Genomic DNA, 23,773 nt, shown 5'->3' with positions numbered 1-23,773 from the left:
GGCTGTCAAGTTGTCAACTGTCAACAAAAAGTAAAAAAGTCAACAAAAAAGTTGTGAAATATTTTCTAAAATTAGAGAAGAGAATTAAAATAAAATGTTGGAAGAAGTAAAACGTGTAATACTAGTTCTCTCAGGAAAAGGAGGAGTTGGCAAATCAACTGTGAGCACCCAGTTGGCTTTAACACTTAAGGAACATGGTTTTAAGGTTAGTTTTCTTATCAAACTATTTTTCTAGTTCGATAATTTTCTTATCACAATAATAATGTTTTTGCTGAACAATTACAATAGTAGTCCTTTTTTAATAGGTTGGTTTGCTGGACATTGATTTGTGTGGGCCCAGTGTTCCTTACCTCCTGAATTTGGAAAACCAAAGTGTCCATCAAGGCCCTGAAGGTTGGATCCCTGTGTACTTAGACAGCGACCAGAAGCTAGGGGTGATGTCTATAGGCTTCCTCCTCAGTTCCCGTAATGATGCTGTTGTTTGGAGAGGCCCTAAGAAGACTTCTATGATCAAGCAGTTTTTAGAAGATGTCTGCTGGCAGGAACTCGATTTCTTAGTTATTGACACACCTCCAGGTACATAACTATAAAAATATATTATACATTGAATAAAAGTAGATCTTTTGTTATTGTTTTACTGATTTTTCTATTCTGAAGTAATAACTTATTAAAATACTTATCTATTTTCAGGAACCTCAGATGAGCATATAACAGTGATGGAGAATCTCCGCCAAGTGCCCCAGTGCTCAGCTATAATTGTTACAACTCCTCAAGAAGTGGCAATTGAAGATGTCAGGAAAGAAATCACCTTTTGTAGGAAAACTGGAATACCTATCATGGGCATTGTTGAGAACATGAGTGGGTAAGTAACAACTTATTCACAAGTAGAAAGTTGTGAATAACATTATTCTTTCTACTTAGGTCACTTAAGAGGAGTATTTTAAGCAACCATGCATGTTGCCATAATAATAAATTGTCTACTAATTGTACATTTAAAAATAATTTTATTTATAACAGAAACAGTATCTTGTTTACTCAATTCCAGATATGAATGCCCAGTCTGCAGTGAATGTACAAACATATTCTCAAGTGGAGGTGGAAAGTCATTGGCTGAAATTGCCAAGATCCCATTCCTTGGCAGCCTGCCCATAGACCCCAGAGTGGGCAAGCTGGCAGGCCAAGGTGTTGCCGCAGTGAAGGAAATCCCAAATTCTAACACAAGCAAGGTTTTCAGTGAACTTGTGAAGCATCTTACAGACTCATCTGTAAATGGTAAATGATATGTTGAGTTAACATAGAAAGTGTTTGAAAGAACAAGAACATTAAGACATTGCAATAATTGTGTATAAAATTATGGGGAAAAGCTAGTTTATAAGAGAAAGTACTATTTTATATCAAGTGATATTATTTTTCATTAGTGTATAAAGTAAAATAGTATTGGCAAAGCCATGGTGAGGGTGTTTTCTGTTTTAAAGATATGAAGTTCAAAAAATTATTTGTTGTCCTTTTAGTATAATACCACTACCATCATGTTGCATTGCTATAAATCCATTCCTTTTATTTCTTTGATATTGTATATGATATTGACCAAAATATGTAACAATACAAGTGAGTTGTAGACAAATAAAATACAGATTTACATTTAATTGTTTATTTGGTCATTTAACATACATTACCACATCATTTATGTTTAAATGCATAAAAACTACACAGTAAACTTTTTTTTGTTTCTAAAAATACATTGTTTGTATACATAATTATATATCTGTCCCAGTGTATAAATATAGCATTCGATTTTTGGTTCTGTTCAGTCACGGTAATACTATCTATACAGTATTCCAACTCGGCCATATTTTTGAAATAAATGTCAACAGCCGCGCGGTACGTCACCGTATGACAACATGCGATAGGGCTGCCCACCTGCAGACCCTATTTTCATTAGATCTACCTACTTAGAATTTCTATCTAGTTTTGTGAATGTATTTTGTGATTGTAATTTATTTGTGTTAAGATTTAGTAACAAATCTTATTTTGCGACCGTACAATGTATGCGCCTCGACTGAGGCGTACAAAATGCTTGATCAGTATACAGGCTGTTAGGTAAATGGGTTTATAAGCCGACACTAGCCCATGTTAACATGTACATATAAATGGTATAGTGAAGTCAGAAAATTGATATCATCATTTTAATAATTTTAATTTTCATAAAAATCTGATTTCATAAATTTTATTTTGTATGAAAATTAAAAAAAATAAAATGATGATATCACTGACCATTTATATGCATACAGCAACATGGGCTAGTGTCGGCTTATAAACCTATTTACCTAACACCCTGTATAAATAGGTACTTTTGTAAAATATGTTTATAAAAAAAGAGCGCTTACTGTTTAAAAAACAACACATCGTTCGTTTATTATTGTGGCACATTCGCGACACCCCCGACTTTTGCATGTCGAGCGCATACTGAGATTTGAATTTCGAAGGAACGCTCTCGTCTCGTCCGTTTATATGAAGTTACAATACTGTATGATAGTATTACCGTGGTTCAGTGAATATAAATATACATATGAACACATTTTCTAAAATATTTCCCTTATTCACATTAACTGTAAGTAATATAGTTTTAGTTATTGAATGTTTTGTCACTTTGTCAAAGATTTAGAGGTAATGAAAAGGGACAAAACAGATGCTCTGTTTTTTTGTTTGTATACGCATAATATTTTAAATATTTATCTTAAAATACTATGTTTAATTAATACATAATTAGACATTGAATATTGACATACATTATGCACCTACAGTAAAAAAAAGGCTTATAAAACACTACAATAAAAAATATCAGCCCTTATATTAAAACAAAATACTTAAAAGGAACTTCAATAAAATCAAATGGTAATTCAAATATTTTTCATAATATTGTCAATAATTAAAATTTAGTAACAAAACATTTGGTGGAACCTATTTTCAGATAACAACTAAGAATAACAAAAAAAATATATTTATTTCAAACAACATCAATAAAATATGCACTACCCTAGAATATCCAAAGTACCACATTGGAAGTGGAAATAGGAAATCATTTGTACATCCCATTTTCAGTAACATCAAATAAAACAGAAAATAAGACTAAATGAACCTCATTAAGAGAAATCATCCTACAAATAAAATCAATAAATGACTTATAATATTACTAACGGTAAAATTTCAATCAGATCGAATTTTACTTTGACCAGCAATTAAATTCATAATTTTGGCACAGTTTTTTTAAAACGCCCAAATCAATAAATCAATCATGATCAAGAGAACCATGGTGAATCTTCCAGTAAATACCAATTTGGAATGAATTACGTTTTAATGGCCTTTTCGTAAGTTTTTAAACCACACATTGAGTATCAATTTTCCTACTCATCCCGCGTATTCAGTCTTACTTTTATAACGTTCCGTTATAATAAAACACAGCTCTCTTTAGCACAGCCAAATACTTAAACGTTATGTGATTCTTGACAAATAACCCAGAATAATATAATAAAATTTTGAATAAGTACATATTCTTTCCTTGACTGTTCAACTGTCGCGACATGTTGCGACTCCGCGATATGTCGCGACGATAAGCTATATTAAATGTTGCGCGCATGCGTTTTGTGGCCGCGTCTGTCGCCGCGTTTTGTCGCCCAATGTGCGCTGTCGATAAAGCAAGCCAATTTGTGCCTAATCAAACATCCCATCAATCACTTTGGCTCAAGGAAAAATGCTTTAAAGAATCTTAGAAAATATAAATAATTCCTATATCTTTTCGTGCACTGGCTTCGTATTCAATGAATAAAACACATTTAAAATACTCAAGAAAACTCAACCCAAAATACTATCGAATACCGTTTGAGTATTTGGCAGCTACCCTCAGCCAATTTAATTGGAGCCCACGGTAGCGGTGGCCTGGCCTTCCTCGCTTAGCCACATGAACTGCCGGATCTCATCGTCGGACGACGGGCAGCAGTGTGGAGGCGCCTTTTGCAGCATTTCGCGCAACTCCTGCCGAACAAAACCACGATACAGTCGGAAGTCAACCTTATTGTAGTGTGTTAGCGTCTAGTCATGCACAATCAGGTGTGAACTCATTGTTACGACGATTTTGATGGCATACCTTGAGGGTAAGTTTTTTGATGGGTTCATAACTGACTTGTATGGTGAAATAGATATGGAAAGAGGAAAAAAAGGGAAGATAGTTGTTTTTGTTTTTAATTTATACATAGCATAACATTAATATTATACAGAATGAAATTCATGCATACTCACTATTTACAATTATTCTGAAATCCTTTTAATTAATAACTACCTTTCTTTCCTCAATATAATGATAAGATGTGTAGGTATATGGTAGGTAAGTAAGTATGTAAATAAAATAGAATAATGTTTCCGCTTATGTACACAGACGCAGACAAAAATATCTTGATCATCCATCGTAATAATTATGCTCAAATTATAGTACCTACATACTCTCTTTGGAGTAGAGAAAATTTTATAACAAAACATTAAAATAATCTTGTTTACTTACTTGTAACATAATCAAAAGCGAAATTATTAAAGCTCAATTTAACAAGTTAGCATCGTGTTTACAAATTAAATTTTTCACGAACGGAATCAATCATGCAAGTAAAAACATTATCACCTACAAAATAGAGTACAATTTGGGGTGTTGTCTGCGGATGGGTACACACGGGCTAAGTACGAACCCCGACTGCCTTCAACCAGTCGCCCTTCAGAATCTGCTTCGAGATGGAACGCCGTAGCGTCTGAGGAAAATCACATGACTTGTGGGCGACTACTCGTGTGTGGTTATATCACGTGATGATGATTTGGTTACAACATTTTTGATTTCGACCTTATGGAGTAATGCTTTGAGTCTGAAATCAAGCGCGGTGTTTAGAAAAATGGATTTAACCCTTCATGGCAAGTGGTGGTGTGAAAATGGTCAGTGACTGACATAAAATAACGTTAACGTGACGACGCGTCCTCATTCCACCACATATGTTTATGAGTTTGTTGCGGCGCTTCTTCTCAGCACTTGCCAAATGTTGGTCTCGAAGCGCTGGTAGGGTAAAAAGATTATGAGACATGTAGAGGCTCCTTAAGAGCATATGACGATTTGTAAGAACTATTTATTAGTCTAAACAAATAAAGAAATTTTGACTTTGACTTTGACTATGAACGAATGGAGCTTATGTCCTCCGATTGCTAATTGTTTTTTTTTACAAAAATTGGTATTATAAACGACCTGTAAAACCCCCTATCATCACGTGACACAAAATCATCCACTACACAGCAATACACGAATCACATTATTATTAATAGAAGCATCACACATATGACGGCAATATAAACGTATCCAATAAATGATAAAAAACGATTGCATGCACTACAAGCATAGATAAAATACGAATGCCAATAAATACAAATTAAATGGAAAATAAAATTTTGAATACATAACCTATTTTGATCAGTCGAAAATTACGCTGGCTCTCTTTTATTCTAAGCAAAGGTATAGATTTCATTTTATATTATTCGTCTGAATGGCATGTCACATTTCACATGAACCAATCCAGTTTTGTAGTTTCCATTTTTTTTCCAGTTAACACTGGAATGATTTGACTTTTGAAGCCTTCAATTAGCCCCACCCATCTCACGAAATTAATCCCGCCTACCTTCATCGCGTTCCGATTTCTCTGCGCGGCTGCCAAGTGGTTAACGACGGGCGCGGGGTAGTCCCTGCCGATGATGCAGTTAGCACGCTCCTGCACCTCGATCGGCGCCTTCCATGGTTCGTATCTGATGGTGGTAAGGGTATGGTTGAGTTTAAGGATGGGGGAATAACTTCATTTTTTTTTCTATTCACATACTGTTATGTAAAGATAGTTTGTACCCAATTTGTACTATCGTTAAATTGTTTTTCGTCAGGAAATGTTTTACTAAATAGAGGGGATTATTACACACCAAAACTTGTCGGTGACCTTCAAAGATTTTCCTCTAAACTTTGAGTTGTTGCCAGGATTAGAGGGCCTAGATATTTTTTAGATTTTACTATGGCACGGTTTGCACAAATAATCAGATTTCGTTATTTTTGCATCTCTTCTCCGCGCAGCTTCGGTGGAAATGGATCGAGCCGTTTCAGCTCGGAATGACAACTTCTCAAAATGACAACCGGGGCGCAAAATGTCCACTTCTCGAAATGACAACTTCTTAAATTTGACAACTTCGCTAAAAGACAACTTCTCATAATGACTATTTCTCACAATGACAAATTCGCATTTGGTCAACTTCACATAATGACAACTCTAGAAGAACTAGAACTCTAGAAATAATGAAAATAAAATATCAACAAGTAGTTGACATTATGCGAAGTAGACCAAATGCGAATTTGTCATTGTGAGAAATAGACATTATGAGAAGTTGTCTTTTAGCGAAGTTGACATTTTACGAAGTTGTCATTTCGAGAAGTGGACATTTTGCGCCCCGGTTGTCATTATGAGAAGTTGTCATTCCGAGCTGAAACGGATCGAGCGAGTTAGCGACATATGTCGGGCGGCGGGGCTACTGAGGCACTACTGCTAGCATACCGCCTTCTCTTGAAACCTCACATCTCAGCTACCCACAGCTCACATCTCTCCTCTCCGCTTTGGTGGAGCCTCTCCGCCTCGAGCGCTGCTGGGGCCAGCCCTGTGCACGTAGCGGCGCCCGTACTCGCCGCTAGGGTCGAGGCGCTGCCCGAGCCGCACGGGGCCGGCCCTGTGTCTAGTGGGGCCGGCCCTGTGTCTAGTGGGGCCGGCCCTGTGTCTAGTGGGGCCGGCCCTGTGTCTAGTGGGGCCGGCCCTGTGTCTAGTGGGGCCGGCCCTGTGTCTAGTGGGGCCGGCCCTGTGTCTAGTGGGGCCGGCCCTGTGTCTAGTGGGGCCGGCCCTGTGTCTAGTGGGGCCGGCCCTGTGTCTAGTGGGGCCGGCCCTGTGTCTAGTGGGGCCGGCCCTGTGCCTAGTGGGGCCGGCCCTGTGTCTAGTGGGGCCGGCCCTGTGTCTAGTGGGGCCGGCCCTGTGTCTAGTGGGGCCGGCCCTGTGTCTAGTGGGGCCGGCCCTGTGTCTAGTGGGGCCGGCCCTGTGCCTAGTGGGGCCGGCCCTGTGTCTAGTGGGGCCGGCCCTGTGTCTAGTGGGGCCGGCCCTGTGTCTAGTGGGGCCGGCCCTGTGTCTAGTGGGGCCGGCCCTGTGTCTAGTGGGGCCGGCCCTGTGTCTAGTGGGGCCGGCCCTGTGTCTAGTGGGGCCGGCCCTGTGTCTAGTGGGGCCGGCCCTGTGTCTAGTGGGGCCGGCCCTGTGTCTAGTGGGGCCGGCCCTGTGTCTAGTGGGGACGGCTCACATGTAGTCGCCGGGCACGCGCGCCAGCTCGGGCACGTAGCGGCGCACGTACTCGCCGCTAGGGTCCAGGCGCTGCCCGAGCCGCACGGGGCCGGCCCTGTGTCTAGTGGGGCCGGCCCTGTGTCTAGTGGGGCCGGCCCTGTGTCTAGTGGGGCCGGCCCTGTGTCTAGTGGGGCCGGCCCTGTGTCTAGTGGGGACGGCTCACATGTAGTCGCCGGGCACGCGCGCCAGCTCGGGCACGTAGCGGCGCACGTACTCGCCGCTAGGGTCGAGGCGCTGCCCGAGGCGCACGGGGCAGGCGCACGCGCCTGAATCCAAAAGCGCTTCGAATGCGCTGCTGGAAACCCACATCCAGTTGCCGGCGCAGACGGACCTTGAAAAGAAAAAGAGGAGCCTTTAGAGAAATGCCACACAGGCGATGACGTTTCCTCGTCATCGCTCAATAATTGCAACGCATTGAGTGCCACACGCTTTGCGAGATCGAATCAGAAATGAGGAGATCCGTAAACGAACCAAAGTCGCTGACATAGCCCGACGGATTAGCAAGCTGAAGTGGCAATGGGCAGGGCACATAGTACGCAGCGTGGGACGTCCACCTACAAGGTGGACCGACGACATCGTAAGGGTGGCAGGGAAGCGCTGGACGCAGGCCGCTACCAATCGATCAACGTGGAAGGCATTGGGGGAGGCCTATGTTCAGCAGTGGACGTCCTGTGGCTGATATGATGATGATGATGATGATGAGTGCCACACGAGCGTAGCTTACTCCAACGTCGCAGCGTCGGTGAAAGTTACATTGTCTTTAAACTGCCAACAGCCGTCAGCTTGACTTCGATCATCATCATCATCATCATTGTTTCAGCCATAGGACGTCCACTGCTGAACATAGGCCTCCCCCAATGCTTTCCATGTTACCCGGTTGGTAGCGGCCTGCGTCCAGCGCTTTCCTGCTTTATGATAATATGTCGTCGGTCCACCTTGTGGGTGGACGTTCCGCGGTGAACACGAGGCGAAAACTCTAGGCGGAATCGTGCTCACTTAGAGAAATGGCACACGGGCTATGACGTTGCGTCGTTGAGTGCCACAACACAATAGCGTAGCTTACTCCGATGTCGCAGCCTTGGTAAAAGTTATATTATTCTTTAAACTGACACAGCCGTCAGCTTGGCTTCGATATTCAATGAAAACTGCGCTGTGCTACATCTCCGTCATAACAAACCAGCCCGCCTCATTTCGCTGTCAGTAGCGCAGAAATTACGCGTTAAAAGTACATAAGTGTCCAGAATCCGATTACGAGAACTGAACATTACAAAGTTACAACACGAAACTAAGATTCCCTAACTAATTCCCGCCTTAGGCAGTTCGATTTTTTCAAGTTATTTATAATTTTTAAATTAGTTTGAGATGCAACTCTTAACGCTAAAAATTAAATAACAAAACTAAGACCTACCAATCAGCGTCCAGTAGATACTTCAAGAAGTGGTTCAAGCCGTGTTCCCAGGACAGCCACAGCGTTCCTCTGGTAAGGAAGGACGCCACAGTGTTGCGCACGGCGTGGTGCAGCCAGCCTTCTGTGCGTAGCTGTCGCATCGCTGCGTCCACGAACGGGAAGCCGGTGCGGCCATCGATCCATCTGGTGATACATTGATTAGAAATCAATCTTCTATCGGCCACAGTTCCAGCTACACATTTCTATTTTTTCTATCGCTTTTATCAAATGGTGATTCTTTGCGATAGAACGAGACGACATGACCGGAAATTGGTATATCCACTAAAATTAAGAGCTAGGCGAGGCCGAAGAAACTTACTAAAATTAACCCGGGTGCTCCGTTACTCGACATATGTGGGTAAAACTATGGGAATTGAAACAAAACTTACAACATGGAATGCAATAAATAAATCCCTGTCCCTGGGATCTACCTGAAGATTTTACCTCAAATCCCATGGACGCATTCATCATCATCAGTCTACCTCAATAAACAGCTGAACATAGCATCTTCTCATCACCAGCCACCGCATAATATTGTCACAAAATCTTACTAATAGGGATCAAAAATGTTTCCAAATCCAGATATTTCAGACTTACCTTTGTAGCTCATCGCCTTCAGGAGTCTTCCAGGGTATATCAAGACAGATGGGGTTCCCAGCCATTTGGCCGTAGTTCGGGTTGTTGACGCTCATCGTATAGAAGTATTCGCGCCAGATCAACTGGCCTAGAAGGGAACAGAAGAATATCTTATGTAAATTCTATGACGTTTGCTGTATTCCTATCATATCTAAATTTTTTTTTGCAAAGTTTTGTTCAGATTTGTGAGCCAAATAAAATAAGAGTTCCATTACAAATAGGTGAGTGACTTGGATTGACTTTCAAATATTCTTCAAAGTTAGGAATTGAAGAAACTAGTAAACAAATTGACTATTCTTCAAATTGAATTTTCAGTAGGTACTTATAAATATTTCAAATTTTGTTAGGATGAAGTAATGCGTTGTTTTTTAAAGTTTCAATCGGCAAAAAATATTCTGAACATCTGAAAAGTACGCGAACTTTGCGTCTCTAGCGGACTTTTTTATAACGAAGGAGTGAATGAAATCTATAGTACTGTACGGCTAGCACGAAAAACTTTCGAGTTTAAATAGTTTGCGTACTCGAATCGCCATCAAAAGATTTAGTACGAAAACTACAACAGCGCCCTTGTGAACGTGTCGTAAAGTGAACTTAGTATGAGAAATGGTTGAACTAAACTTATTTTGAGAATCAAAATTGTCACGTTATCGTTTAATTCGAAGGTTGAGTATCGAATTTTGTCGAATACGCAAACGATTCGAAGACGAAAGTTGTTCATGCTAGAGGTACTGATAAAACCACGAACTTACCCGTAATAAAATGAGTGGAGGACAGAGACCCTTGGTGCACCTGACGGAATAGGTCTTGCACGGACCAGTAAAACCTACAAATATGACACATGACACAAATTAGACAAAACATTTCATCACATAAGAAAAAGATAGCTATCTCGTTGTTTTCGTGACTTACCTTCTCACGGAGAGACATCCAAAACGGAGGGCAGGGCTCAAAGATATCGGCGGGCCCAGAAGGTCAGGGTTTCCGTGCGTCGGCAAATATGATCCCCTGGAAAATTAACGATCAATGATCGTGAGTATCGTTAGTTATTAGTGTCAGACAACCGCTACATACTAATAACGAACAGCCTTCAAAACACAGAGCTTCGTAAAGTAATAAACAAAATGTTTAGGTGCAAGTTTGTAGCCGACGCAACGGATGTCTTCATAGAAATACATAGAAACCAGTAGTGTCACGACGACACGTCGTAAAATCAATGGTCAAAGGTCAATATCATTTAAAAACATAATATTCGTTTAAACGTTATTTAACAGTATACTTATTTACTACTAGCTTTCCGGCCGCGGCATCGCCCGCGTGGAATTTTGCCTGTCACAGAAAAACTTTATCGCGCGGGTCCCTGTTTAAAAAACCGGGATAAAAACTATGCTATGTCCTTTCCCGGGACTCAAACTATCTCTATGCCAAATTTCATCAAAATCGGTTCAGTGGTTTATGCGTGAAAGCAAGACAGACAGACAGAAGTTACTTTCGCATTTATAATATTAGTAAGTATAGATTTTGAATGAAGACAGAAAAGCAATAGTCACCTGCAGAAGGTCTCGTGCTCGACACTGAGTCGCTGCTGCATTTGCTTCAAGGCCGCCGTCTCGCCGCCCACCCAGCGGATCATACGGATGTCTTCATTCTCCAGGAACACCCCCAGGTCTTCCGGCTTTGGGGCCTGAATTATTGATATTATTTAGGTATCTGTTACGCTCAAGGACCGAAAACAGTAATTGAGCGAAAAATCGTCTTATAACGCATTGTGGTCACTGTAAAACAGCCCGCATTGGGAAATTTGTGTTATCGAACCGCTCTTTTGAATGCGCTCACGACGCGATGAGACAATAAAAAAATAATGATCTGAGCACTCGTTGGTTTAACCATATCAGGACAAATCGCGTCTCGACTGTACTAGAGTATTTGCTATAGAGGTATTTTTATAGAGGACAAAACAAAGCATGGTATACAGGCGAGCAATGGCCCCAGCTTAAGTTATTTTTGTAGGAACCCGGTAATCTTCCAGAACTTCTGCACGATTCAAATCTGAAAAATCTTCCAAGTATTTTATGAAAATATACGAGACAGGGTAGGTATTTTACCATTTTTTTGTAATGCAAATCGATTGCATCTTGTATAATGTGATAGTCATTCTTAATTCATGAGCAATATCAATGTGGAAATCATTGGGGAAGGTCCATATTCAGTACGTCTTCTGCTTAAATTGATGGAAGACTCTAGAATCCATAGATCACAGTGGCTTTGAACTGTTTTCTACCCACGGTAGGTCTAAAATTTTACACCATATAACTTGCGTCATTCACTCAAGTATTCAAATTGACTGGATTTTGTTCTAACCTTGTCAAAGACAGTGAATTCTTCGTAGAAGCACAGCGGCAGGCTTCCGAACTTGACGCCTGACAGTTGCACGTCATCCACTGGCCTTGGGGGGTCGCCGATGGTGGCTACGGTATGCTGAAACAAGCAAATGTGGCCTCAATGTGGAACGTCATTCAGTTCATTTTGTAACCAGCTGCTGTGGATATTTCCTTCAATATTTACTGAGTTTAGAAACATACTATAACATGCAGTATGTTATAATATGTTTCTGTTTCTATACTCTTCCATACATACCATATCTCTAAATCACAATTGCTAGTTTGAACTTTGGTTGCAATTTCCTTTTAAACTTGCTTTTAATAGGCAGTACTTTAGTTTTGACTTTCTTAAAGATGGCAGCGTAAGCTTCCGAGAAGCAGCCATTGGTTTATTAGATGTACTACTACATCTGAGCAATCACAGAAAGGTTATGTTTGTTATCAAGACTTTAATTAGCAATGCCCTTCAAGTAAGTTTAACAATCGAAGTCATTAAGCAAAGTCCTACAGTTGATAAATGAACAAAGTTAGCTATTGCACTCGCAAAACTAAATGTACCTACGTAAGTATAAATATAGTTTACTTCATTATCGCTGTATTCGCGTAACTCTGACATGCGGGTCCACAATGAACGGTATGTTACAAATAATTTATGTTAAGTACCATAGTACGCAATTTGCGATGAATATGAAAGGCTTCTGCTCTTATCTACCAGTAGAATACATAGACAATTATGAAGTTATGCTTGATAAAACTCAAAGGTGTGACTTCGACATAGTGATCTATCAACGCACAGCCCTACCACTGGACGAAACGGGCTGAAATTTGGCATGCAGGTAGATGTTATGAGGTGTGCATCCGCTAAGAAAGGATTTTACGAAACTCCACCCCTAAGGGAGTAAAACGGGATCCACGCGTACGAAGTCGCCGGCGGCCGCTAGTATAGCATAATGACGGTCTGATTTATATTTATGATGGCGGACCGTATATTCAATCTTACAGATGTGCATTGCAAACGTGTTGAATACATGAATTTGTGTTCGCACTTTACATTATGTGCTCATTTCTCATGTAAGAAATCAGAATAGTAACAGGCGACGGACCCAACTCACGAGTTTTCCTGCGTCACCTATGTAAATGGCAATGGGGTTTTGAAAATAAATCAGAAAAAAAAGAATTCGTTTTGTCTGCTCAGACACTGTTCAAACTATTAAAATATCAGATGTGGTGGCAGACACTTTGAAAATAGTGAGAGACCAAGCTGCCCCCCGTTAGGCATAGCTAGCTACCCCTTGACTCGAACTCCCATGTAAGGGCTTGCTCTTGATCAATTTCACCCAGGATCACTGCGATCTATGGTAGAGCAAACTTGCCAAAAAAATGCCTATTCACTCCTTACTTGAAGGTAGCTAACGGACGAAGGACACCATTGAGTACATTTACCAGAAATATCTGGTAAGTTGCGGCCGATGGGGCAGCAAGGTTCTGGAGTGGAGGCCACGTAGGTACTGGAAAGCGCAGCGTAGGACGTCCACCCAATGTGGACCGACGACCTCATAAAGATAGGAGGAAGGCGCTGGATGCAGGCCGCTACCAACCGGCCTTTGTAGAAATCATTGACCCTACCTACCTATGTTCAGCAGTGGACGTCCTATGGCTGAAATGATGATGATGGTGATCTGGTAAGTCAACGGCGGGATGCCTCCGTTCGGATGACGGAGTCGGGTTCCCATAGCGTGTGCTATTGTGTTCCATGAGCTAGACGACAATCCTTCCCCAGGCGTGTAATTTTTGAAGGCAGCTAAGGACTTCATTATACGACACTCACCAGGATCATCTGGTAAGTAAGCGGGAGAATCCCTCAGCGCTGATGACTGAAACCAGGTCCCAAAGTTAGTCCTATAAGTGTTCGTAAAATACATTGTACACTCACCAGGAACATCTGGTAAGTCAGCGGCGGGATGCCTCCATTAGCCCGGATGACGGAGTCGGGTTCCCACAGCGTGTGCGAAACGTGCTCGTGGCACGACACGCCGATCTCGCGGCACGCGGTCTTCACGCTGTCGTCGCGCTCGCGCCACACCGGCTCGCAGTCTTGCTCGAAGCTCAGCTTGCGGATACCTTGGTAATTTTAATTCATCATCATTAGGGGCCCTAGATTTATGGCACTTTTGATCGCTGAAAATGTAATCCATTTTATCCATTCACACAGCGAAGTAACTTCATACAAGAAAACGCTGAAGCGATGGCCTTTGGAAATTATAAGTGTCACGTTTAGTCTCCACTGCATGAATACGAACCTAAGTTACTGGAGGCTAATGGAGGATTTGGCCTGCGCTCCCTGCGCTGAAAAGACGAGTTGGAAAGTCAAATTCAAGCTTTACCTAAATAAATAATGCTGTCTAATCTATCAACACATTGCTCAAACCACTGAACTGGTTGCATTGATAGGCACGCAGATGTTATTATGACGTGGGCATCTGCTATAACGGGATTTTCAAAAATTCACCCCAAAAGGGGAAGGAACAGAGGTACAAAGTTTATCGCGAGCGAAGCCGCGGGCAAAAGCTAGTTTTCTTAAAACTATGACGACAAAACTTACCAAACTCTTCCCACAGTCTCCTAAACACAATGTTAGGCTTCCCCTTGAGCATGATGAGCCTGCCCCCGTACTTCCGGAACTGGTTGTCCAGGTCATCAAGCGCTTCCAGTAAGTAGCGCATGCGGTTGTAACCGACCACTTTCGTTCCTGTAACAATAACGTCAAATTATATTTGACATACATTACACGACGAAATAATACGAGCAAGAGGATCGTTTGTGGAGAAATCACAGAACGGTAATATGTTTTCAGTCCGTCTCCCGCTTTGCAACGAGGAGAAATTAATTATACTTCAAAGTCCCATATTCTTCTGTTGAATTCGTAGCGGATTCCAAGCAGTCAGCTAGTCCCTTGAGTCTACTCAACCTGCACAGTTCATTTTATTGGTGACCAACTGCATAACCTGTCATAACAGGATCCCACTTCTTGTTCCTTCCTACCACTGCAACGGTGGAAATTAGAGGTGGAATAAGTCCTGAATAACAAAACGCTGCCAGATGCCACAAGCATTGTTACCGATATTCGATGATGAAATGAAACATACCAGCAGTCTCCCCGTCGAAGATGAAGATGGGGAAGAACGGCTGGCTCCTGTCAGCCAGCGCCGAGTGGAGAGACGAGTTGTCGTGGAGCCGGAGCCCGTGGCGGAACCATAGCACGCTGCCTCCCAGCGTCACCCTTCGATGAAGAAGGATACATACCAGCAGTCTCCCCGTCGAAGATGAAGATGGGGAAGAACGGCTGGCTCCTGTCAGCCAGCGCCGAGTGGAGAGACGGGTTGTCGTGGAGCCGGAGCCCGTGGCGGAACCATAGCACGCTGCCTCCCAGGTCACCCTTCGATGAAGAAGGATACATACCAGCAGTCTCCCCGTCGAAGATGAAGATGGGGAAGAACGGCTGGCTTCTGTCGGCCAGCGCCGAGTGGAGAGACGGGTTGTCGTGGAGCCGGAGCCCGTGGCGGAACCATAGCACGCTGTCTCCTAGCATGTCACCCTTTGATGAAGAAATAAACATACCAGCAGTCTCGCCGTCGAAGATGAAGATGGGGAAGAACGGCTGGCTCCTGTCAGCCAGCGCCGAGTGAAGAGACGGGTTGTCATGGAGCCGAAGCCCGCGGCGGAACCATAGCACGCTGCCTCCCAGCGTCACCCTTCGATGAAGAAGGAAACATACCAGCAGTCTCCCCGTCGAAGATGAAGATGGGGAAGAACGGCTGGCTCCTATCCGCCAGCGCAGAGTGAAGAGACGGGTTGTCGTGGAGCCGGAGCCCGTGGCGGAACCATAGCACGCTGCCTCCCAGCATTGTCACCCTGTTCTGCTATCACCACCTACAAAAGAATTAAAACATCAAACCTTATGCCTACTTTTCCTTCATTCATTATAAGATCATTTATAGTTTTCATTGCAGGACGACCCTCAAATCAAATCAAATCAAATCAAATCAAATAATCATTTATTGTGTTAGTTATAGGTAATACAATAACACAGATAATTTACTCTAATTTACTCTGGTAAATTGAGAGGTCAATAATTGGCAAGAGGATTTAGTCAGGCGGACTGAGAAAGTCTAATGTTCGCAATTCATTCTATTGAAAGAGCTGAATATGCCGTAAATAAAGAAAATGTATGTGACCTGAGGCTGTGGTAAAAAATAAAATGGTAACATAATAATGTATTATTTAACAAGGTTCGTATTTCCCAAACGTGCTACGTCGCATAATGTTTTTGCGAAGTTCAATAAATCAATACCTACTTTTTCAGTACGAGTCGACTGACATGGCTTGACCTAAATCATAGTAATATGGAGTTTAATAACGTTGATAGATTACATTATTATTTACTTCAATATATTATTACATATTCTTATTCTAATAGAGTCATCAAAATTAAGCCAAACCTAACAACGCACGTACAGTGTCTTCCCAGATATCACCGAAAGTAATTTTAGAAAATAAAGTTAAAAATAAATAATTTACTTAATCCAAAATTTTCCTCAAACAGTTACGGCAGAGGCTACAGCGCGATTTCCTCCAGTTGTTACCCCGGTAATCTAACTTGTTATATCAAGTCTGCTGCAGTTATTAAATGGATAACTCTCGCAAAGATTCACGAATGGAAATTCAGATACTCTTTAGGCATTTTGTTCGTTCGTTTCAGCCAAACGACGTCCACTGCTGAACAAAGGCCTCCTCCATGCTCCATGGATATCCTGAACTACCGGTCATATAAAAGATTCAAACTACTGCTATACTTAGTCTATTAATCCAAACGTACAGGCGTTGATGGAGCGAATGACGCACTAATTCCCAATGTTACTGAGATGGCCTTAGCTCGCCCATGGCCTGGTTAAATCGCCAGGTGGCATCGCAATAGGGCTGTCTTGAAATGAAATACACTTTGCAATAATTTGGTAGAGAATCTAGGGCTTAAGTCGTTAAAAAACCGGATTAGATGTAAAAGGTTGGTGGTAGAAGTTAAAGAATTTTGCAATGTTATGGAATGAAGTCGACTACCATAAAATTAAAGAACGAACATCGAAAACATGGAGAGCTACTTTCCGGTAAATGGTAGAACATGGAGTGGACTACAAAAGGAACTAGAAAAAACAAAATCTGTCAGAAAATCCTACACATTTTATTCAGTGGTCGATCCAACAAAAATGCTAAATTCTAACATAAACTACAAATAAGCCTTACATATTACATCTGAAGAGAACTAGCGTTTTTCCATCAGCCAATACGGCCATAGTGACGAATAGCACTGCAAAATGTATGAAATTATATGCACCTTATTTCGATTCGTTTCGATACTTTAAATTCATGTCTTTTGAAAGTAGATAGAAAATGCACTTTATTCAGTAGGATTAAAGAGTAGTAGTGAACGTAGAGTACCTAATTGAATCCTAGTGCGTCATCAATGATTGATTTATTCCCATCCTGCTATATGGTCTAACTATGGTTTGCTCTACAAATCTCTGCAATCTGTCAGAAAATCGAACTAAGTAATCAGATGATTATTAAAAGAAATTTTACCAAACTGTTGTAACATAATAAACGTTGTAGAACTAAGGGGTAATGGAAGATCATTTCAATCATCATCATCAGTCATTTAGACTCTACTGCAGGATCACGATCCTTTCTAATTTATCAGAGGTAAAATTGGAGCGTTTTAATAAGACATGAAAGCTAAAATAGCTAGGAGGATAACTATAGTCGTCATAGCAAAAGCATGATAGATGACTGTTTACATTCAGTACTACTCGGCGACCCTAGACCGTACTACGCGTGTAATACCTAATGCTATTGCCTATAGCAACCGCGATAGTATTACATAACCTACGCAGCTAGATCAATCAATTGTTTTGCTTATAATACCTTTTAACTAGGTGGAAGATGTTTCGTTACTTTGCCTACAATAATTTTAAGAGATTTTATCATAAAAAATTCTACAAGTAAATGCTATGAGAAGATAGGCAAATAAAGAGTAAATTACTATAGTTAATAAGAGAAGATAATAAGTTACGTGTACTATTAAAAGGATTCAACACAATATGAATGAAGGACTGATTCGACTCAACGAAATATTTATTATGTCCAACATAAAGTATTGCATATTCTCATATACTTTAGAGATTCCATGGCTGATATTAGCATTCCTTTCAGAATTCTCAAGAAGAGAATATATCACGAATTTAGAGCTACGAATATGCCTACTACTGGTTGACCAAATGGAAAACTGAAATAATCTAAAAGAAAAACATATGAAAAGCCACGTCCTTACCAAAAATCTCCTAAAATCACTTGCTTTTAGTAACACTATTCAATCTAAACGAATTATTATGTAGCAGCTTTAATATTTATGAAAATAATATTAAATATCCAAAAATGGAAAAGTTAAAAACAAGGAAACGTCAAGTCCCTACACCGCGCAAATTGGAACTGACGCGGTTCGAAAGGAGCGCTTGGAAACAGTACGTAGCGGGACTGAAACTGAAACAATCGCTTTCCAGAAGGTTCCAAACACAAAGGGCTTCGCCCCGAAGCCCGAGAGAAACTTTTTTGTTTTAAACTTCGATAAAAACTCCAAATTTTCCTTGCAATTTTTAAAAAACCTAGAAAAGACTTCTAAGGTTTCTTAGTTGTTTCTTGTTTGCTCTTTGCATTTTAATGGGCGCGTACTGCTTTTATGGCACGAAAAACAACTCGTTAATTGAAATTCAATATTGGTAAAGTCACCGCAGTTTTAATTCATCTACGTAGAGTAAGTAGAGACTAATGTGCCAAAATAAATATTTAAGGCAATCGATCGTATTTAGAAAGAAAACAGTTCTTCAAAATAAAGACCGAGTCATATTCATTAAATGGTAGAGACGCGACTGAAATGTTGTGGTTGTGACTCCCATTTCCAATTTACGTGACGTTTTGCATCTTTGAAGTTGTTTGCTCCGCAAAATGATCATCATCATCATCGTCAGGTCATTTAGTCCCCTGCAGGAGAACAACCCTCTAATTCACCAAAGGGGAATACACTCCCCACGTTATCCCTTAATCACTTTTTGAGGATAAGTGGGGTCATCCCCATTGTGGCATGTTTGTCACCATAGGATCATTCCTATGGTGACAAACATGCCACAAGCTTATCGAAGGCTAGTACGACATAACTATGAATAATATCCAGAAGGACGGCCAACTATCGATTTCACCTGCAGATAATAGTTACGAGAGCTGTCTGACGCAATCCGATCCGTCCTCACAACAAAACAATCATCCCCTACAGCTAGGGTTGCTAACTTGATAAATAAGGATAAACCTTTGTTTTACGGATAAACTCTGACACGGTGGCTCATTACTTATATTTTGCTATATGATAGAATAATCTGTGCCTGAACAAAGAAAAGTAAATTGAATCCCATTCGTACGGTTCAGCCGAAAGACGCCCACTGCTAAACAAAGGCCTCCCCCAAGGTTTTCCACAAAGACCGGCCCAGCGCCGCCCGCATCCAGGCACCTCCCGCGATCTTCACCAGATCGTCGGTCCACCTAGTGGGTGGGAGGCTATTCTCTATTTTAATTTGTTACTCAAAGTGATATAGAAAAGACTTGACATTTCAAGTTTCAACCCTGAGTCCGGAAGGGAAATGGGATTGTATTGGACAAGTGAGTGGAAAAGTGGATATGTTATAACCAATCAGACTTGTTGAATGGCAACTTCCTGTGTTGACATAAAAATAGCTTAACTACTAATAAAATAACCATTCATTTGTTGTTCAAAAAGAAAATAAGTATTTAAGCAAAACAATGAAAAATTCAGTCTGGGAGTGGAGGTGATGTTTAAGAATGAGAAAGTCATTACTATACTAATGACTGTGACTGTGTTGAATTGTGACCTGAAGGCGGCAGTTTACTAACACGAGACTGCGTGCACGCAAATCTGGGACAAACTCGATAAGGAAGTGCAACTGTTACGGGTGATTGGAATACAGTCTATTTAATCGGGCTTGTAAATCTTCTCTGTAACTACAACTCTCGTGTTAAACATAATGGTAACATAAATATTAAATCAAGTTTTCAAGGCCAGAGTGAATAGGCACTTACAAAGCAGATATTTACCATCCTAGACTGCATCTCACTTAACACCAGGTGCGATTGCGGTCAAACACTGGCCTTGTTATGCAAAAAACTTATTTCAAACGGGCCTTTTCTATATCTTCAAATCTATCCATTCCTATCATACTCGAAGCGAAAAACTGGTAACAGATTCAGCACGTTAGCACCAAAAAAATTAAAATATAGAAGCAAATTATAGTGTAGCCATAGGTAGGTTAAATACAGAAGACGGGCAATGCCGATGTCTCTACAATTTTCCTTTCAATATCGTACTCTTTTAGAAAAGCGTTTTGTAATTAAGTTGTTCAAGAACCATTCAGGCTCGCGAAGTTAATTAAAGTGAAACGAATAACAAACAATAGAACTAATTACAGCTCAAGCCATAAGAAGTCCTTTGCAACTTCGGCTGTTGGAAGCCAAACATATTCCGTCTAGCTAGTTGGTACCTACGTATTGCTAAATGCTGAACATAGGGTTGATTATACAGTTAAGTACATTATATACTACATGTGGAGCCTTTCGCATAAATTATACGTGCATGTTGATATACGTAAGATTAGGCGCAGACCATCGTTTTTTAGTTGGCCGATAGTAGTGCCTGATTTTAAAAAAATAGTATGAAGAATCGGCCAAATCAAATCGGCGTTATGTGCGCCTTCCATACATGCCCATACTGATCAACTGCCCGACTAAACTATCGGCCGACAAAAAATCGATAGTCTGCGCCTAGGCTAAGAGATAGATAAAATCTCTGTAGGTAAAAATGTTACAGAGTTGGCGAGGTGAAAACACTTTATACAAAATAACGATTTGTCACCAGTGCAGCAGTATCGTGTATTATGTAAGAGATTATGAAAACAAATACGAATATAATTCAAAAGTTTTGAGTATTTTTGAAAGAGTTATATAAAACCCCATCCCCATCACGCAAGGGCCTCGCATAGAGTCGCATGTAATTTTAGATGTTTGATTAGGCAACTCTAGTTAAGCAAAGTTTAATTTAAGCTTGTTTGTTAAATCAAGTTAAATTTCCACATTATGATTACGTCCTTTATTCGCTGTATTGTTTGTTTCCAAAATGAAAGTTACATAATCCACAAGTTTGTAATCCTGATGATGTTAAGGATATTTTGATTATACCTATCATATACAAGATCATTCTTTATTTCAGATTTGAATGTAAATTAGGATACTCTCCTCTTTCGATATTAGGGTATTGTGATAAACTTCCAAGTAAGGGATGCAAAATAGTCTTTTTTTTTATTGTGGAAGTTCAGTTTTATATATTTTCGGAGATTTTGGTGGCAAGGCAAAAAATACTACATGATTGTGTACTAAACTATGCTGTTAAATCGCCCTGGGTTTCGTTAGTAAACAGTAGATCTTATGTCTAATCAAGTTGGCCACCCCTAGTATATGTATAGACATCGCACGGGTACATCTTTTACAAAGCACTTTAAACAGATCGGAAAAAGACTTTAAACATGCCTATTTGCCTATGAAATGAAGAGTTCTTCTGTCTGACACCTGCAGAACGCGATCCCAGCACGCACGCGTCATTGCGCAATCTACATAGAAAGACTCGATACCTTCTTTTTGAAAAAAAAAAAAAAAGAAAAAAAAAAAAAAAAAAAAAAAAAAGAAGACTCGATACCGCGCTTTTACCACAGTATACAGTATAGTACAAGTACTGTAAATGAAGCCCCCTAGGCCCTAGACAAAGTTGAGCGCAGTTTTAATCCCGACATCGCTTCGCTCCAGCTTTTTTGTATGTGTTTCGCCCTGTCTTTTTTTACGTAACTACTTTGCTACGTAAAGGACCATTTTTATGTTACTTTGCCTAGGGTAGCAAGCTCTAGCGATACGCTCAACGTTACCTCGCGTTCTGTTTGTCAATTTATAGTATAGGTACCTAATGTCATACAGTTAATTTAACATGAGTGATACGATAGAACGCAAAACTGACGGCCGATGGGGCAGCAGGGTTCTGGAGTGGAGGCCACGTACCGGAAAGCGCAAGACGTAGGACTTCCACCCACAACTCACAAGGTGGACCGACGAGCTCATAATGGTAGCGGAAAGACGCTGAATGCAGGCCGCCACCAACCGGCCATGTGGAAATCATTGGGGGAGGCCTATGTTCAGCAGTGGATGTCCTATTGCTGAAATGATGATGATACGATAAAACTCGGCAATAATATAGCGTGGCAATAGTGCCTTTTTCCCGTGATGCGGATTTCGTTCCGCGTGCGTGTAGCCCGCCTAAAGTCTGGTTGCCGAGCACTCGCCGATCATTGGCTAAAATTAGCTACCTATCCTTATCGCTCGCGCGTAATTATATTGCTGTCGCGACTGTGCGACGGGCGACAGCAGTGAGTGTGCGAGCGCGAAATGCAGGCAGGCATGCGGACAAGGATCCGCACGCGTGCCGAAATCCGCATAACAGGAAAAAAACATAGGCAGCAAAACTATGGCACTCTGCAAGTGGACATCTGCCCTACCTTTTCAAATCTATTCTAGAGGACACCTAATATATGTGACCTAGATCAAAGCAATTGTGCAATTTATTACTTTGATATGATGCACTGAAAACAATACCAACACACTTGCAGTTACACTAGCTCTTAATTTGTGTGGGATAGAGATCAAATTTGTTAGTCTCAATTTTCCTACAAGATGAATTGTCTAACTGTATTGAAAAGTGTAAGAAAACAAGAAGATTTCAGGAAGTAGTAGGAAGTAGTGGCACCTGTGATACGGCCCAGCGCTGCCACCGTAACACGGTACGGACTTCGTCTTGGTTCATTGTTAAAATAAATGTACTCATCCAATGGTTTAAATCAGTGGTTCTTAACCTTTAAATCATGAGGGACCATTTTACCAAATTTGTCTTGTCAGGGACCACCTCAATCGGTCAAAACCAGTTTGACTGCAAAAATCAGTTTAAATTGGTTTTGACCAAGGTGTGCAAGTGCACTTCGTGGACCACTTGGAATATCTCCAGGGACCACCGGTTAAGAACCACTGGTTTAAATGATGCATGTAAAACCCTTTCTATAGTAAAATGTTACCTAATTATTGTTTGATTTTACTTTGAAATCGATTATCCCGATTTTCGATTATCCGGAATACCCCTGGTTTTAATTGATCCGGATAATCTGGATTCTACTGCTGTCATTTCTTGAAACAAGTAATCCTTGTATCTTTAATAGAACATCAAGAATTTATTTACTATTCAGTCGTAATAAGTTTATAAACAACTAATCCAAAGTTTTTCTAACCTTAAATAACAAAACCACCTTTTCAACTTGAAACAGAATTAAATATTAATTTATTTAATGGAAATGCGCAAAAATTAACACACTTACCTTCAACGCTGCTCCAACTCGATGCTGACTGGCTGAGCGTATAAATTTAATTGATTTAGGGGTTTATTTATAATACTAACATGTTTTAAATATTATTTCTAGGGTTCAAAATAAAGTAAATTGATTTTTTAAAGCAAATTAATACAAAAACACAAACACAAGAGCAAAGCAGTTTTTTTTGTAAAATGAAATGAAAGTGTCAAAAAGTTGTCAATTTTGACATTGACATTAGTTTTTTTCTAATTTGACCCGATAATCCCGTTTCAAAACAAACATATTTGGCCAAAAGTCGTATACATA

The 23,773-nt window shown here is 40.7% G+C and overlaps 2 protein-coding genes across 4 annotated transcripts; one reads left to right on the top strand and one right to left on the bottom strand.

Annotated features, from left to right (window-relative positions):
- LOC135075045 (cytosolic Fe-S cluster assembly factor Nubp2 homolog) lies at positions 1-1,646 on the top strand. Its single transcript, XM_063969415.1, has 4 exons — positions 1-205; positions 306-576; positions 691-862; positions 1,046-1,646. Exons 1-4 carry the CDS (start codon positions 95-97, stop codon positions 1,278-1,280), a joined length of 789 nt encoding a protein of 262 aa, XP_063825485.1. The 5' UTR covers positions 1-94; the 3' UTR covers positions 1,281-1,646.
- A 1,158-nt stretch (positions 1,647-2,804) lies between these two features.
- Positions 2,805-23,647, bottom strand: LOC135074722 (cryptochrome-1). 3 transcript variants are annotated; one of them, XM_063969092.1, is made up of 14 exons: positions 23,474-23,647; positions 15,673-15,827; positions 14,500-14,646; positions 13,831-14,018; positions 11,878-11,994; positions 11,067-11,200; positions 10,429-10,524; positions 10,269-10,342; positions 9,481-9,607; positions 8,845-9,027; positions 7,600-7,767; positions 5,703-5,826; positions 4,734-4,793; positions 2,805-4,032 (listed from the first exon to the last, which is right to left on the bottom strand). In XM_063969092.1, the coding sequence occupies exons 2-14, from the start codon at positions 15,800-15,802 to the stop codon at positions 3,910-3,912; spliced, it is 1,671 nt and encodes a 556-aa protein (XP_063825162.1). In that variant the 5' UTR covers positions 15,803-15,827; positions 23,474-23,647; the 3' UTR covers positions 2,805-3,909. The 3 variants fall into 3 exon arrangements, with proteins under 3 accessions (XP_063825162.1, XP_063825161.1, XP_063825159.1); XM_063969089.1 differs by lacking the exons at positions 2,805-4,032; positions 4,734-4,793; positions 5,703-5,826; positions 23,474-23,647 and adding an exon at positions 18,280-18,437 and having other exon boundaries at positions 7,549-7,767; XM_063969091.1 differs by lacking the exons at positions 2,805-4,032; positions 4,734-4,793; positions 5,703-5,826; positions 15,673-15,827; positions 23,474-23,647 and adding an exon at positions 15,357-15,486 and having other exon boundaries at positions 7,548-7,767.
- Positions 23,648-23,773: the final 126 nt, after the last annotated feature.

Source organism: Ostrinia nubilalis, chromosome 9 (genome assembly GCF_963855985.1).
Source record: "Ostrinia nubilalis chromosome 9, ilOstNubi1.1, whole genome shotgun sequence".
NCBI lineage: Eukaryota > Metazoa > Arthropoda > Insecta > Lepidoptera > Crambidae > Ostrinia > Ostrinia nubilalis.
The sequence above is the reverse complement of the archived record's forward strand: the minus strand, read 5'-3'. Positions and strand labels throughout refer to the sequence as shown.

Coding starts and splice junctions, on each gene's coding strand:
- LOC135075045 (XM_063969415.1), top strand. CDS start 95: ATGTTGGAAGAAGTAAAACGTGTAATACTAGTTCTCTCAGGAAAAGGA. Junction 206..305: donor TTAAGGAACATGGTTTTAAG/GTTAGTTTTCTT, acceptor CTTTTTTAATAG/GTTGGTTTGCTGGACATTGA. Junction 577..690: donor AGTTATTGACACACCTCCAG/GTACATAACTAT, acceptor ATCTATTTTCAG/GAACCTCAGATGAGCATATA.
- LOC135074722 (XM_063969092.1), bottom strand. CDS start 15,802: ATGCTGGGAGGCAGCGTGCTATGGTTCCGCCACGGGCTCCGGCTCCAC. Junction 11,995..13,830: donor TGACTTACCAGATGTTCCTG/GTGAGTGTACAA, acceptor TGCTTGTTTCAG/CATACCGTAGCCACCATCGG. Junction 9,028..9,480: donor GAAGGCGATGAGCTACAAAG/GTAAGTCTGAAA, acceptor ATGTATCACCAG/ATGGATCGATGGCCGCACCG.